Source organism: Psammomys obesus, unplaced genomic scaffold (assembly GCF_907164565.1).
Source record: "Psammomys obesus unplaced genomic scaffold, mPsaObe1.curated_primary_1811, whole genome shotgun sequence".
Lineage (NCBI taxonomy): Eukaryota > Metazoa > Chordata > Mammalia > Rodentia > Muridae > Psammomys > Psammomys obesus.
In genome coordinates, this window is record NW_026585504.1 from 21,230,966 (window position 1) to 21,247,758 (window position 16,793).

At 38.2% G+C, this 16,793-nt stretch overlaps 1 protein-coding gene across 1 annotated transcript in view; it reads left to right on the top strand.

Moving 5' to 3' along the window:
- Aqr (aquarius intron-binding spliceosomal factor) overlaps positions 1 to 16,793 on the top strand; it is a 73,166-nt gene that overhangs the window by 32,536 nt on the left and 23,837 nt on the right. Inside the window, exons 16-21 of the mRNA XM_055598936.1 lie at positions 1,747 to 1,888; positions 5,886 to 6,064; positions 9,288 to 9,455; positions 10,745 to 10,914; positions 13,574 to 13,815; positions 16,194 to 16,340. Of these exons, the coding sequence (XP_055454911.1) occupies positions 1,747 to 1,888; positions 5,886 to 6,064; positions 9,288 to 9,455; positions 10,745 to 10,914; positions 13,574 to 13,815; positions 16,194 to 16,340 (1,048 nt within the window). The remainder of the gene's footprint in view (positions 1 to 1,746; positions 1,889 to 5,885; positions 6,065 to 9,287; positions 9,456 to 10,744; positions 10,915 to 13,573; positions 13,816 to 16,193; positions 16,341 to 16,793) is intronic.

Consider the following 16,793-nt stretch of genomic DNA (forward strand, 5'->3'; position numbering starts at 1 on the left):
TGGTGGCAATTGCTTGGGGAGTTTATTTTTTACTTATGTTCTCATTGTTTTGAGCCAAAGTTTCATGCTGTCCAGACTAACCTGAAATGTTCTTGGTGTAGCCTAGGCTGGCCTTGAACTCCTGCCCCCACCTCCTAAGAATATATACTATTTAATGTAAATTTTCCTGTTAATCCCCTGAAGATGAGAACTTGGCCCAAATGCATCATAGTATTATATTAGAGATATCTTTAAAATAGTCACAATTATTTTGATGACTACTCTTCCAAAGATTTCCTGGAATTTCTGCTGAAATGCTCCCTCAGAAATTGTGTGCAATTGAAATGATTATGTTAAACAACATGAGCCAGAATCAGAAAGACAAGCAGGGCTTGTTTTTCCGTATAAGTAGAACATGGAAATGAAATTATATGTAGATGTGTATGTATGTATGTATGTTGTGTGTGCATCTATGTATGGGTATATCTTTGTATATAGGACAAGACAGGAGAACAGACATCATGAGAGGAGGAAGAGATTTTAGGGAAGATGAGAAACAGAGTAATGGAATCCATGTAATAAAGCAGAGGCTGGACTAGCTAGGGAAGGAGAACCAGTGGATCCAGGAAGAACTACTGGGAGGACAAAGGGAGGGCACCAAATGAAAACAGGCTGTCACACACACCCACAAAGATCCCATGGGGGACCTATGCCTCTCTCTGGAGCCATACAGGGAGGGTTGCAAGGTGCAAACAAACAGGTTTTTATTTAGGTGTTTGTTGTTGTTTAAGATTTATTTATCTTATGTAAATAAGTCCTCTGTCTGCATGTACACCTATATGCCAGAAGAGGGCATCAGATCACATTATAGATGGTTGTGAGCCACCATGTGGTTGGTGAGGATTGAACTCAAGACATATGGAAGAGCAGACAGTGTTCTTAACCCCTAAGCCATCTCTCCAGCCCATAGTTTTGTTGGGTTTTTTGTTTTTGTTTTATTTTGTTTTGTTTTAATGAAAATGACACACTTTTTCTTCAGGCTGTGTCTGAGAGACACTGAATCATTGCAAGTCAGTATCTACGAATAAAAGCAACATGAATATCTTGCACATCATTTTTTTTTTTTGTCTTTTAAGTTCTCTTATTACTGCTGTGGTACTATCGATCTATTTTTTAATGTGATTTTTTAGTTAAATGTATGGGGCTTTGATGATGCTGTGGAGTGCTTGATCTCTAAAGAATGGTAAGACTTTGTTCAGTAACAGCTAAGAGAAGGGCTAACACAACATATAGACAACACTATGACCCTAAGTCTAGCCAAAGGCATGTTTGGAGGTCACATTAGGCAAAGTAACATCATTATAGTTACACCTGTGAGTTAAGTTTTGTCACAGGTGAGTTTATGCTAATGTTATGCACTTCAGGATTTGGATGGCTTGAACTGGGTGCAAGAGGAAGGAGTTTTTAAGCTACTAAAGTCTGTACTAGTGTTAAGTATCCATGGAAACATTTAAGAAGCCCTATTTGCATGTAAAATGCTGATCTGTAGATTACTTGAATGAATAGTTGTGTCTTTACCCTCAGTTCTCAGAAGACAGCCTGTGCTAGTCTGGCTTCACTGTCTGGGCAAATGTAAATGTGGGGATGTGTCTGTTCCACAAACATCAGTAGCTGCTTCTCCAGTTGCTGGTATGGTTTCTGTCTATAGACCAGATGGTTGATTAAAAGAATAATGTAATCATCATCATCAATGCTGGTTCTTTCCAGGCTGTCTTGCTCTCCCCAAGTTGAATCTGCAGTTTTTAACTCTGCATGACTACCTCCTGAGGAACTTTAATCTCTTCCGCTTAGAGTCGACCTACGAGATTAGACAGGACATCGAGGACAGTGTCAGCAGAATGAAGCCATGGTCAGTAAAGTGATGCCATTTGAAATGTGTGTGTAGTAACCCACAGACCATCTTAGGAAAATCAGATTTCTGCCAAAGATAACCCACTATTTGAGAATTTTTATAATGTGGACTTCAGAAGTGCTGAAATATAAAATCAATATCAGCCTCTTGGGAGTGTGGTTAGGGGCTGGGGAGAAGGGAGAAGAGGTCATTTTAGGCAGGGATGGGGAGAAGTGGAGAAGAGATTAGCTTAGACATTAATAACAGGAAAAGAGGGGAGGGCAAGGGCTGGCCAGTGGTCCTGTAGTAGGCCAGAGTAGGCTCTGTTAGTCTTGGGTGACATTTATAATGAAGGAGTGCTCCTCTACCACAGTTGCTCCCATGACTGTAACTAAAAATGTGAGTTGGTGCCCAGAGGACTATCTAGGGCTGAGGGTGTTGCAGAACATTCTGAGTAGCACAATGGAACTCAGTATATTGGCAGGATTCATTTACAGGTCTAGTTACTTGAGGGCTTCTTCTCTTTAAACTTGATTCTCCACCTTCTCGCTTCACAGAGTTTCTTTAACAAAAGACTTTTGTTCTAGCTATGGTAGACAGTTGCATCATGAGATTTGTAGAGGTTTATTTTGGGATTTTACCTATGAGTGATTTGGGGTAAATCCTTTTCATTCACTGTAAGTACATCGGTATGTACATTACAAGTGATTGCAAATAAGCAATAGCATAGCAGCTAGACACACACAGTGGTGTTGACTTTGTATGAAAAGCCCAACAATTTCTGGAGTGGGAACCTCCTTAGGCATCTTCCAGTCTTTCCTAACCATAGAGAGCAACTGCCAGACACAGCGATTATTATCTATTTTTTACTTCCATATTTTATTTTATACACAGTTCTACTTTTTTAATTATTATGTGAGAAGTTATTCTGGATGAGACTATAAAATCCAACACAAAGTATTTTTGACTTAATAATCAGTTGAGTCAGTAAGTAGGCTAGTTTTATGAGATTTGTATATCCACTGGCTGCTCATCCCTGCCCACAGCTTTGCTGAAATTATTGCCCATTGTTCAGACCCTGTGGGAACAGTTGGTCCAGAAACTTCTTTACAATTTATGGGTACCTTGCATTTATTTGCCAAGATTTAGAGCCTAATTTTGGCCATTTTGCAAAATAGGAATTTATTAACTAGCACTTAAGTAAATAGAATTCACTTGTATATTTACTTTAAATGTCAGACACACACAAAGAAAACAAACAATTACTCATGGTTTTTATTCTCTATTAATAGAGGATTTTTAAAAATTACTTTTTTGGTAGATGAAAGAAAATACTAACTTTTGGAGTTAATTTCTTCACATTTGAAATAATAAATGCTTCTAAAGTTTTGCTACTGATGCCCATGAAGGGATTGCTGCAGGAGCTGGTCTGTACCGCAAGGGTGAGAAAGAAGCCCAGGCACTCTTACATATTACATGTTTCAGGTTGTATTTGCACACAGCTAAAGCCACTGGGCCAGCAGTAAAAGATATATGCTTCCAACTGGTAGAAGTCTGTCCTTAATGTTTTGTGTTTCAGTTCTGTAAGTGAAAACAAAAACAAAAACAAAGAATTAAGGAACAGATAAGAGGTTGCCTGGGGTAGATGGAGGTTGACTGCTTTTGGACAAAAGAATCGTTCTTCGGGGACAATACAAATGCTCTAAAGCTGGATTGTGGTGGTAGATGCATTGGTATATTTACTAAAACTCCGAAATTGTACATTTACGGTGATGAGTTCTACAAGACAGTGCTAACTCTCCTCGGGTAAAGTGCTGAAAAGCAGAGGAAGTGGCAAGGACTCTTACAAGGGTTTAAGCCCACTTGTGCCCCTGAGAAGCTGTCCCGGTGCTGACCATGTCCTCCATTGCAGAACTTTTATTCTTAGTTTCTCTTTGATGTTATGAGTTTGTATAGTTTTTGTTACAGCAAAGAATCTTCATAGTAGCTGTAATTTAAATTTTTTGGAATGTCATTTTTGGGATTAACTTTGTTTCAAAGTGCTACCTTAGTCTGTTCCAAATATACCATTTAATGTAAAAATTAAAGTTAATTTTTAATGAAAGTTAAAGTTAATTTTTAATGAAAGTTAAAGTAATATACCTAGGAATGAGTATTTGGGTATCACTGCTGCTAGCTGATAACAATTTCCCCCTGTGATCTTTTGTAGGTGATTAGATACTTTAAGAGATTTAAGGTAGTATATTCCAACGAAGATTCTTGAATGTTTTTAAGTTTTTAAGTAATAGTTTGTTCTAAAAGTGTATTTTAAGCATTGTATGAGAACGTAAAGAACAAAAGATAAAATGTGAATAATTGAAATTATTTTCAGAGAGGAAAAGGGTAAAGTAAACCTAAGTAAAACTGTCCTTTGAAAGAAAGGAGATGCCATATGAGCAAACCCTTCCAAACATACAGCAGTGGAGGTACACACCTTTAATCCCAGCCTTGGGAGGCAGAGTCACTTGGCTCTCTGAGGTCAAGGCCAGCCTGGTCTACTACAGAGTGTGTTCTAGAACAGCCAGGGCTACACAAAGAAACTATGTCTTCAAAACAAAAACAAAAACGAAAAACCCAAGAAAAACCTTAGGACTTACACAAATAGACAGCAGTGGAAAGCCCAAGAATAAATATATATATTCTTGTGTGTGTGTATATATAACATTTTATATATTTATACCTGTTTACATATATATTTATACCTGTTTATATATATAATTTATATATGTATAAATACATATTACATATATAAAACACTTGTATTGAGAATATATAGTGAAGTAAGTGTTTTTCAATAGAGAAAACTAGATCTGCATGCAAAAAAAAAAACAAACAGAAAAAAACAGATCACTGCCTTATAGGGACACATGAATTCCAATAGGTTAAACTTAAGTCTTAAGAACGTGCACTTTCTGGAAGAAAACAGAGAAAGGGTTTCCATAACATTACACTTAACATTTTTTGTTTTGCTTTGGTTTTTGTCTTTGGGTATTACACCAAAATAAGGAGAAGCAAAAACAAAAATCTAACAACAGTGAGTAGAAGTGCATCCAACAAAAGAGCCTCTGTACAACAAAGGGGCAATGAGAGGGAAAGCTACGGAATTCGAGGAAATACTTGCAGCTCTTATCTAATTATGGATTAATGTCAGAAGTGTAAGGAACATAAAAAACTCAACACAAAAAGTTAATTTTATAAAACAGAAAGAATGTCAAAAATCCTAAATGGACATGCTTACAATGAAGATGTAAAGTTAGCCAGCAGCTATAAAGAAGTGGTGCTCAGGCCTGTAATCATCAGGGAAATGAAGATCCAGCCACTGGATAGTCACTCCTCTTGTTAAGAAGGAAGATAACTGTTGTCTAGGTTATTAAGAAAATGAAAGCTATCTGGATGCAGTGGTACATGCCTGTAATCCCAGAACTCAGGCAGGCAGAGGCAGATGGATCTCTGAGTTTGAGGCCATCCTGGTGTAGAGAAAGAAAGGAAAGGAAAGGAGAGGAGAGGAGAGGAAAGGGGAGAAGAGGGGAAAGGAAAGGAAGAAAGAAGAGAGAGAAAGAAAATGAAAGCCTTATGCATTGGTGTTGGGTATATAATTGTACAGCTGTTATACAGTACAGACATTTCTCCGAATTAAAATGGAATGGAATATTCCTACTTGTGGACATATGTTAATAGGAAATAAAATCACTGTCTTGAAGAGATAACTGTACTTCATGCTCATTGCAGCACCTTTGTCAACAGTCAAGACAAGGAAACAGTCTGTGTCTGTGTAGAAATAAACAAGTAAAGGCAGTGTGTATCCACTTACACAATCTAGCATACTATTCAGCCTTTAAGAAGAAAGGGCCCTTACCATAGATAACCAGAGCTAGCTACCAATTAACTACAAGTAAGCGTGCATTCTTCCACACTGTACTCGTGTAAAGTTGTAAAGTTCTTGTTTGTGTACTCATCCACTGCTTTGGATTTTCAGGCAATCTGAGTATGGTGGTGTGGTGTTTGGTGGTTGGGCTCGAATGGCTCAGCCCATTGTGGCTTTCACTGTAGTCGAGGTTGCCAAACCTAACATTGGTGAGAACTGGCCAACCCGAGTTCGCGCAGATGTTACCATCAATCTGAATGTCAGAGACCACATCAAGGATGAATGGGAAGGTAACTTGGCACTTTAAAAAGTGACTCTATCTTTTGCCTCTTTGGTGTATACCTTTTCATTTAAACATTGGTAGAGTATTTTTTACTAATGTTGCCTTTTATACTTTGATTCAGTTTTGTTCTTAAAATTTGATTTAAAGCATTGTAGTTGTCTTTGCAATTAGTAGTAAAATATGAAGAATCATACAAGAGTATTTTAAGTATTTCAATATTTTAATAACAAAATATAACTGTTAGAGTATTCTAAAGATTGCAGTCTATAAAGAAGCTGAGCGGAAACTGTAAATTTAGTACAGTGTTTGCTGTAGAGTGGATATAAAGGCACTGGTGTGTCCTAAAAAGGAGACTCATATATAACTATACACATTTGCAGTGTAAGCAGAGACAGGAATACTTTGAAAAGATGAAAGCAGCCGGAACAGAAAAGAGATGCGTACCTTACTGAGAACGAGATCAGGAGAGGAATCTGGGGAGGAGACGTGGAATGAGGCAGGTCAGAAGAAAATGGTTTATTTTACCAGAAGAAGAAAGATGGGTAGGATCAGTGATGCTAGATTTACTTGAGGCTGTGTTATAACTGACAAGAAAGTAAACTAGTTATTTATTTTATTTTTTCTTACTACCTAAGGTTTTAGCAGTGATAGTTGTATATCATTAGCTTTTTGAGAGCTATCTTCCAAAACACTAAGTAAAAAAGAGTTAAAACTTTCTTAAACACCCATGTAAGCAGTGGCTCCTGAACTGACGGAAGAGGGTACTTTTGTATCACTGCACACACACACTCACATACACACATACCCAGCTGTCTAACAGCTCCCACTTGCCCTGTGGTGAGAAATAGCAGCCAGGAGATTTAATCTCCTGCTACCTTGTTCAGATGCCAGAAGGAAAGGGATAGCCCTGTAATGGATTGATTTTCAGAAATTATAGCTCCCAGCATAGCAGTAATTGTGAGGAGCATATGTTAGACTTAAAAAGGAATTCTAAAGGAACACAGCAATGAAGTTGGCCAAATGTTTGACAAATGGCTGCTTTGGTGGGTATCTTTTGTAACAGATTGTTTGGAGTCTTTCATCTTTCTGTGAGCTCCAGTCTGTTGCATTATAGGTCTAGAACATTGTGCTCCTTTGTGAATTCTGGGCCTTGAGGAATCATTAGTTACAAGAGATGGTCTTGTATTTTTTACAAGACCTTGAAATTTAATGAGGTATCTAGCACTATTTTACATATGGGACAATAAAATGAACTAATTTATTGGCACCCCCTGAAATAGTAATGATTGGAGATTTTAAAAGGTGTTTTACAGGAGATGACAGGTCTCCCTTATAAGGTTAAGGGGAGAGAAGACACTCTCCCTCCCTTGCCCTGAGAATTGCTACTTGAAATACCTGAGGGAGATTTTTTTTTTTAAATATATTTCTTAATTGCTTTCTCTCCCTTTGTCCCTATCCCTGGACACTTTTACATTCCTTTTCTTCATCTCCCTCCCTCTGTTGTCATAGGCCTCAGATAGAATGAAAAGTAGAATGATTGGAATTTGATGGACAAGACAGGGTGCTGTGAGTACATGGGGTTCAATGACTTATAGTCTGGCACATATTAAAAGTGAAGTGCTCTCCCGAAAGGCAGGGTCCAAGTTGAGCCGTCTGTTGATTAGAGACTATCGCAGGCAGTGAGAGGAGGACTGTAATAGTAACGAATGTTGTCTTTCAAACACAATGGCTTTGAAATGTTTCAACTAAAAATTACAGAATTCTTCGTCCCCTCCAAATTTGGAGCTTGGGTCCTTATCTTTATTATAACCGTATGTGGAAGCAACATTGGATTTTGCTTCTAAAAACACCTAAAACAAACACACAAACAAACAAAAAAAGAAGGTAGGTGGCTACAAATGCTTGAGAAGAAAGGCAAGCTCATTGTAGTAGAGACTTTTTGTTTTTTGAGACAGGGTTTCTCTGTGTAGCCCTGGCTGTACTGGACTCACTTTGTACACAAGCTGCCCTCAAACTCACAGAGATGTCCTTGCCTCTGCCTCCCCAAGTGCTGGGATCACAGGTGTGTGCCACCACATTTAGTTCATAGTGCAGCCTTCTTAAATGACACCTAAGGTGTCCCCTGCATAATCGTCTGATTTTGGAGGGCTGTTCAGGCAGCCAGTCCGTATTGGTTTCAAAAAGTGTCTTCTGCATTAATGGGGTCTTCTCAGGACCTCTTTTTAGTCTGTAAAGCATAGACAATTGAGATGTAAAGACTGGAAGTTGTATGGCAACATAACTTGGCAGAGTGTTATTCTTCATGGTTCTCATTGTCCATTCTGCCCTTTGCATCTACTTTTGTTCTTCAGATTTGAGTTACTTTTGGCTTTCTTATACTCAAACACTACAAAAGGCCTATTAGCCACATTCACATTGGCTAGAGTCTCCTATTAGTCACATTCTAGCCAAGTGTCCTCTTCCCACAGTTATAAGCAGACACTTACAAGCAGGTAACTTTTCATTCCTCTCATTAATGGCTAAAACTAATAGATCTGAAAGAAACAAAGATGGAGTGATATGACATTCCATGATGCGAGCTGTAACACTTTGTGCCCCTGTTCTTCCCGTGTTGGCTTCATTGATGCAGCCAGGAAGCCAGAGGGAAGCGTTGCACTTTGACACCAATCTCTTGTCTCTTGACATTTACGTGAAAAGATTGCCCCATGTGCTGACTGAAATGTACTTTGAACCATATTCTGTGGCTGGCACTCCTGGGTCAGTTATCCTGGACAAGTTATTCTTGAGTTAACCTGTTTTAGGGTGGTTCACTTACGCTGTTGGAATGACACTGATGGATCACTAAAGCTGACGGTAGAAACTTGATGTCTATGAATTATATGCTAGCCATATTTTCAGTTACTTAATAAGAATTAAAAATAAAAATGGTGATGAATGTCCAATTTTGGATCTGTAACCTGACTTGGAAGTCTTACTCTGTAATTAATTCATGACACAGACATTTCTAATTTTAATATAAAAGATCTTCCTCTTAATTACTGTTATGAAATATTGAATATTAAAAACTATAAGAAACATATTTGTGTTATATTATGAAATACATTATTGGTCATACCTTTATTTTTAATGTTTTAAAATCTCCTCTCTTTTAAAAAGGTTAAGAATTCACCAATGAAAGACCAAAAACAATCTAATTCTAATAAAGTAAAAATGCCTTTCTATTTCATTAGGTCTTCGCAAACACGACGTATGCTTTTTAATTACTGTGCGTCCCACAAAACCTTATGGCACTAAGTTTGACAGGAGGAGACCTTTTATTGAGCAAGTTGGCCTGGTATACGTCAGAGGCTGTGAAATCCAGGGCATGCTGGATGACAAAGGGCGAGTCATCGAAGATGGTATGGTGATCTGAGTGTGACAGAGAAAATGATACATTTCTGACCTATCTTTCTTGGTAAAATTTAGTTGTTTTATCCAGTAAACACAAAAGACTGTGTAAAGTACTTAGTACTTACTTCACAACTGTAGATAGGTAATTTCTGATGAGAGGGCACTTGCTTAGCATGTGCTGTGTATGCCCTAGGTTTGAGCCGCAGCACTGCAAGAAAAAAACAAAACAGATATATTGAATTTTCCAATGTGCTTTATAAATATGTACAACTACTTTGTACTTTTCAAAAATTTCTCTATTAGATAATGGAAAATATGAGATTTTTAATATTTCTAAGCATGCCAGGTATAGTAGCACACATTTGTAATCGCTCTGGCCTCTACACACACACATACAGGCATGCACACACATATGAAAACAATACAACACATAAATAAATGAGTAGCTTTAAAAGCTGTTTCATGGGGTCAGTTTGCTCCTCTTGGGTATTACTTATGTGAAATTCTTGATGTTGTCCAGACTCCTTTCCAGAGTACACACTACTGAGGTTTAACTCTGGGTGGCTATGTTTCCTTCACAGTTTGCTAGCTAACCTTCCTCAAACCTGAATTCACCTAACCTGTAATTCTGAGATCAGGCTACTATTAGAGTTCTGATGCTTAGGCTATCCAATTCTAGACTTAAAGGAGACAGAAGGGAATGAAAGGTAGGTAGGATATTGTGCCACAAACAGATCAAAGTTAGGCCCCAGAAAAAGAGAGGAAGCCGAGGCCCAGGCAGAAGCTTCTGCGCTTTCAAATATTCATTTTTCATATATCTATGAAATATGTATGTAAATTTCTTTCCAAATGGTGATATTAGGTAGAATGTGGAAAGTTGAGAAAAGTAGTAAACCTACGGTCAACTTAAAAAATAGAAAGGCTATTTCTTAATTCCTAAAATATAACACACACAAATCTGAAGGCATCTAACTGTGTGTGTACTTATTCTGAAAATACTTGATCTGAGCTCCCATGTGAGTCCCTAATAGGTGAGGACTATTACCAAAGATCTATGACCTCTAAGTTCTCCTGTTTTAGCTAGGATTATCTTCACAAAGTTATATTCCATGGAATTTCATCAGCATATGACAAGAGTTGTAAGAAATGACAAGAATTTAGGAAAGGGGGAATATACTTTTAACTGTAAATCTGAAATGTATAATTGGTCATGGGGGTGGATATTGCAGGTTTGTTTGGTGGCTTATCATTTCTATAAAAGAAACACATTTCATTTAACATTCTTAAAAATATCTAGGACCTGAACCCAGACCCAATCTTAGAGGGGAGTCGAGGACATTTCGAGTATTTTTGGATCCAAACCAGTATCAACAGGATATGACCAATACTATACAAAATGGAGCAGAAGATGTGTATGACACTTTCAATGTCATAATGAGGAGGAAACCAAAAGAGAATAATTTTAAGGTAATGTCAGTTCTGTAGCTAAAAGTCCTTACATCCTAGTAATGTAATCTAAAGATAGGAACACATACATGTTGGGTAGAGGGCTTCAAGCAGATATTAACTTCAGTCTTAAATTCATAGCATATTAATTAAATATGACATTTAAGGAGATCCGTCTGCTAAATCTGTTCTGGCTTTTGGAGAAATTGGAAATTTATAGATAAATTCAGGTTTTCCTCTGAAGGTCAGTTCCCTTCTGGCTTTTTAAAGGAGGTGCTGTTAATGCCCAGAATGAGGTGAGGAAAACTGTTCATTCATTGCTCATCCATTTACTAGATCTATCTTTCTTTCTTTCTTTCTTTCTTTCTTTCTTTCTTTCTTTCTTTCTTTCTTTCTTTCTTCCTTTCTTCCTTTTGTTTATTTTAATATCTTTTTAAAATTTATTACAATTTATTCAATTTGTATCCCAGCTTTAACCCCTTCCCTTGTCCCCTTCCAATCCTGCCTTCCCTTCCTCTTCTCCCATGCCCCTCTCCTAGTCCACTGATAGGGGAGGTCCTCCTCCCCTTCCATCTGACCCTAGTCTCCTCAGGACTGTCTTCTTTGTCTTCCTCTGTGGTCTGGTAAGGGTGCCTCAATTCAGGAGGAGGTGGTCAAAGAGCCAGCCACTGAGTTCATGTCAGAGACAGTCCCTGTTCCCCTTACAACCAAGTTGGAAACTAACCACCATGACATCTGTAGAGGGGTTCTAGGTTATTTCCATGAATGGTTCTTGGTTGGAGTATCAGTCTCAGAAAACACCCCTGTGTCCAGATATTTTGGTTCTGTTGCTCTCCTTGTAGAGCTCCTCTTCCCTTCAGGTCTTTCTAATCTCCCCCTTCTTTCATAAGATTCCCTGCACTCTGCCCAAAGTTTGGCTATGAGTCTCAGTATCTGCTTTAATACCCTGATGGGTAGAGTCTTTCAGAGGCCCTCAGTGGTAGGCTCCTGTTCTGTTTCCTGTTTTCTCCCTCTTCCAATGCCATCCTGTTTGCCTTTCTGAATGAGGATTGATCATCTTACCTAGGGTCTTAGCTTCTTTAGGTGTACAGATTTTAATATGATTATCCTATATTATATGTCTAATATCCACTTATCAGTGAGTACATACCATATGTGTTTTTCTGCTTCTGGGATGATCTTTTCTAGTTCCCACCATTTTCCTGCTAATTTCATGATTTTTTTTTTTTTGTTTTTAACTGCTGAGTAATATTTCATTGTGTAAATGTACTACAATTTCTGTATCCATTCCTCAGTTGAGGGACATCTGGGTTGTTTCCAGCTTCTGGCTATTACAAATAAAGCTGCTATGAACACAGTTGAGCAAATGTCCTTGTTGTGTACTTGAGCATGTTATGGATACATGACTAGGAGTGGTATAGCTGGATCTTGAGGTAGGACTACTCCTAATTGTCTGAGAAAGTGCCAGATTGATATCCAAAGTGGTTTTACAAGTTTACACTCCCTCCAGCAATGGAGGACGGTTCCCCTTTCTCTACATCCTCTACAAAATGTGTTGTCACTTGAGTTTTTTATCTTAGCCATTCTGATGGATGTTAGGTAAAATCTCAGAGTCATTTTGATTTGCATTTCCCTGATGACTAAGGATGTTGAGCATTTCTTTGTTTCTCTGCCATTCGATATTCTATAGAGAATTCTGTGTTTAGCTCTGTACCCCATTTTTTAATTGGATTATTTGGTTTATTGCTGTTTAACTTTTTGAGTTCTTTCATCTGCTATGTGCGTTCCTTTGTATTTTGTACAATCCTTTACTGATTGTCAGATCCGCTGCTTTTTGCCATGGTCCCTGTCTTCCTTTATCTCTACTAGATTTAGAATTTCCTCAGATGGCAGTGTTGCATGAATTACTCATTTGCCTGTCCATCACTTACCCGTCCCTTATTGAAACTGTGCTATGTCCCTGAGTTTAAAAAAAAAAAAAGTTGGTTTACTTGCTGTGTCCTTTGAAATTAAGCCTTGCCTCCTGATTTACATATTGGGATATGTTACTTTATCAGAATGGGTTTGAATAGGCTAAAAATGTTCTTGGCTCTATTAACTCCTCTTGATGAATATATGCTAAGTACTCTAATACCCTTTTATTGTAGCCCAGGTTCTTTAATTCTTCATGGTTTATGACATTTCTATTATGTTTGCTTTTGTAGTTATTTCTTCCAGTGCTAATTTTAGTGTATACAAATTGGGGTGCATTTCACTGAAGGTCTTTGCACTATCAAGAGGGGAAAAGTCAAGTTCATAAGGAAGCACTTGTTTTTAAAGGCCTGTTCTGTCGTTTTCTGTATTTTTTTTTTTTTTTCCGGTATGGGATTGACATGAATCTTATTTTCATCCCACTCAATACGAGCTAAGTGGCAAGCTCATTTATGTCATTCTGTCTAAACGAATTCTTGGTGGATAAACTGTTCATGCTAACTTAGTTCTTTTGTTTGACTCAGTGTATGGTATCAGCTGAAAATATAGCTGTTGATTCAGTCTTGCCAAGCACCTGTCAGCAGAAAATAGCTTCTTGCCTTGAAACACATGGGCATTCCGGATCGGTGCCGTCAGCCCTGCATTCCAGTGAAGTGCAAATGTTTGAGATGTCGACTGACATGTTACTTTTCTGTCCCTTTACTGACAGGCTGTGTTGGAGACTATTCGGAATCTGATGAATACCGACTGTGTGGTACCAGACTGGCTGCATGACATCATTTTAGGTTATGGGGACCCAAGTAGTGCCCATTATTCAAAAATGCCCAATCAGATTGCTACCCTGGATTTCAATGATACTTTTCTCTCCATTGACCATCTAAAAGCCAGCTTTCCTGGTCATAGTGTCAAAGTGACTGTGAATGACCCAGCTCTACAAATACCCCCTTTCAGGTAAAGTCAAATGGCTATGCTCTTGGCAGCAATTCTGCAGTGTCTGCCCTAGCCTCAGCACTGGGGACTAAGTGAGTTTTGAGCATTGTGTCTGGCTTTTGTTTTGGCAGTCCTTACCTTTGCTGTAATAATCACTGGGATAAGACTGTTCTATTTGAATCTATTCCTGACTCTTAGTACAGACGCTATTTTAAGAGTACATTAAAAGTAGCTTCATGTCTAAAAGAGATCAGTAAGTGTCTGTGATTTTAAAAAAACTATGTGAATGTAGTAGCTGACTGAAGAAGTCTGTGTACCTCTCACAAGTAGCCTAGTGTGTCCCCTAACTCCTGCCATTCACATGTGTGATGCTGAATTTCATTTAACTTTAAGAAGCTAAAGTTTTCTTTCAACTCTGCCTGCCTTTTGCAGCTTTTAAGTACAGGTAGAGTGTCCTTTACTTGAAGTATTTGCAGCCAGATATATTTTGGGTTTGGGACCTTTTTAGATTTTTGAAATATTTTCATAGATATCACCAAGTGGACATTCCTAATCTGAAAGTCCGAAAGCCAAAATGTTCCAAAATTCAAAATTTTTTGAGTTTTGTCTGAGTACCCCAAATGTTTACAATTCTGGAGCGTATTCCATGTCATGTTTTCAAATCATGGATATTAAATGTGTACTCAAAATGGAGTTATGTTAATGTCAAGTGGCTTTAGCTCTTGAGTAGGGATAGACTGAAGTGTGTGGAGCCATTGGTTGCTGCCAAAGTTTGTTCATAAACATCAGAAGCTGTCTACCGAAATGCCCTTCGGTAGTGTTCAGATCCTGCTTCTTTAGCTGGAAACCAGTGCACACAACTTCCACACACCTATTAAATATAAATACAGTAACCAGCATACTTATAGCATGTCTTTCATAATAGTGATACCTAGGCTTCCTCCTTTTATCCCTAAATTTTTTTTATTACAAGAACGTTCTTGTCCCGGGTTTTTATTTATTTACTTGTATATTCTCATAGCTCTTGCTGAAGCGTAGACTCTATGTTAAGAACAGTCTCTGTCCCTTGCCTTCCGACTTCTGCTTCTCTAGGCCCTTAGATGTGCATGGTGTAATACTTCCATCCTTTCTCTCTTGAACTCTTAGATGCCTTTTGCTAGATAGAGCCATTCACTCCCTCATTTGAGAAGTGAGTGCTTCTTCCTGTCAGAAAGGTAATTTCTTTGCTACTTAAGTTCTAGGCAACTTTTGACTGTCTGTACTTTAAGAAATGGAAAGATTAGAAAAAGTACATACATACATACATACATACATATATACATACATACATATATACATATATACATACATACATAAAGGATTAATTTTTTTTTTTTTTTTTTTGGTTCAATTAAAAACATTGGCTTCTCACCCAAAACTAAGAACCTCTTGCCTAAAGCCTGGTGTTCCAGAGGTGCCACATAAGACTCCAGGTTGTCTGTCCTCCTTTTCTCTGCTGTTCTCTGTGTTCTGGCAAAGCTTGGCTATTTGTATTGGCCTCTGCTGTTCCTTCTTTCTTCAGGGAAATCTCTTCTTTCTGGCTGTAAGTCTCTGAGAGTCTGTGTTCTTTGAAACCAGTCTCTTTAAGTCTTCTGAATAAATGAACATGAATGAGGCCCTTTACAGTGCATATGACAGATATTTAATGCTTCTTTGATTTTCCATTAATTGGATGACTTTTTCCCCAAATGGAAGACTTAACACCCATTTTAGTAATTGTAGATCTGCTTTTATTTCAAAGTTTATGTAGAAATCACAAATCTTTCCTGTACTTTTGTTTATTTTCCATGGAATATCATGCACGAGATAGTAGTTACTTCTTTTTTTGTTAAAAATAAATTTATGCAATATATTCTGATCACAGCTTCCCTCATGTCCTCCCAAAACATTCTTGCCTCCTTACCTTCCAACTCCAGCGCCCCCTCCCCAGTTTTGGAAAAGAAACAGACAAAAAAGACTAAAAACAGAAAAACAAAAACAAGGAAAAGGCATGAAAACACACATGCAGACACACGTGTGTAAAAAGCACATGAAAACACAATCAGAACCATATATAAAAGCAAATGACGAATACTTTTTTAAAGCCCAAATAAAGCATTATGAGAAAAACGAGAAATATCATTGAATTTATCTAGGAGAGGCCATCCTGTGCTGGGCATGAGCCCTGCCGTTTAGTGAGGTTTGCATACCTGGTGAGATTCCACTGGAAAAAAACTAATTTTTCCCTTTTCATATGGCTGACAGTTGAACAGAGCTCTGGGTTAGGGATGGAGGCTCACGTCCACTCCTTATCTCAGTCTGGAACCCCACCTGGCTTGCACATTTCTTATTTTAAGTGAATGGGGGTTTTGCTTTTGTAGAATAACTTTCCCAGTAAGAAGTGGCAAAGGGAAGAAAAGGAAAGATGCAGCTGGAGAAGAAGATGACACCGAAGAAGCAAAGACCTTAATTGTGGAGCCTCATGTTATTCCCAATAGAGGTCCTTATCCTTACAACCAGCCCAAACGGTAATTTGTCTGCCTACCTTGTTACAAACTTGTTTTTAAATTCTTAGCCTTTTAAAGCCTCGGGATACTTTTGTTTCCAACCTTAGGGCTTTTTCCCTTCAGTTCTGTAAATTGTCTGAATAACTGGGAAATTTTAGATCAGTATGTAGTTGCGTTTCAAAAGGAAATGTTGCCTGGCACTGAAAAGTCAGCATTACACAGCCACTGGCACGTGAGTGTGGAGCCCTGGGTGACAGTGGCCTCTGTGAGTATGTGTTGGGACTGCAGGGGCAGTGCATTTGGAAAAGAGTTCTGCCGGCCGGATGAGGCCTAGAATAAGCCAAGTGTATTGGGAACAGCTGCTCTATCCAGAAAACTTACTCTGTGTTTGAGGTGTGGATGGGAGTAACAGGTCAGGGAACGAGGACAAATCGATGTTTGAGCCTCTGGTCATGCTTATATGAGTGCGCACCA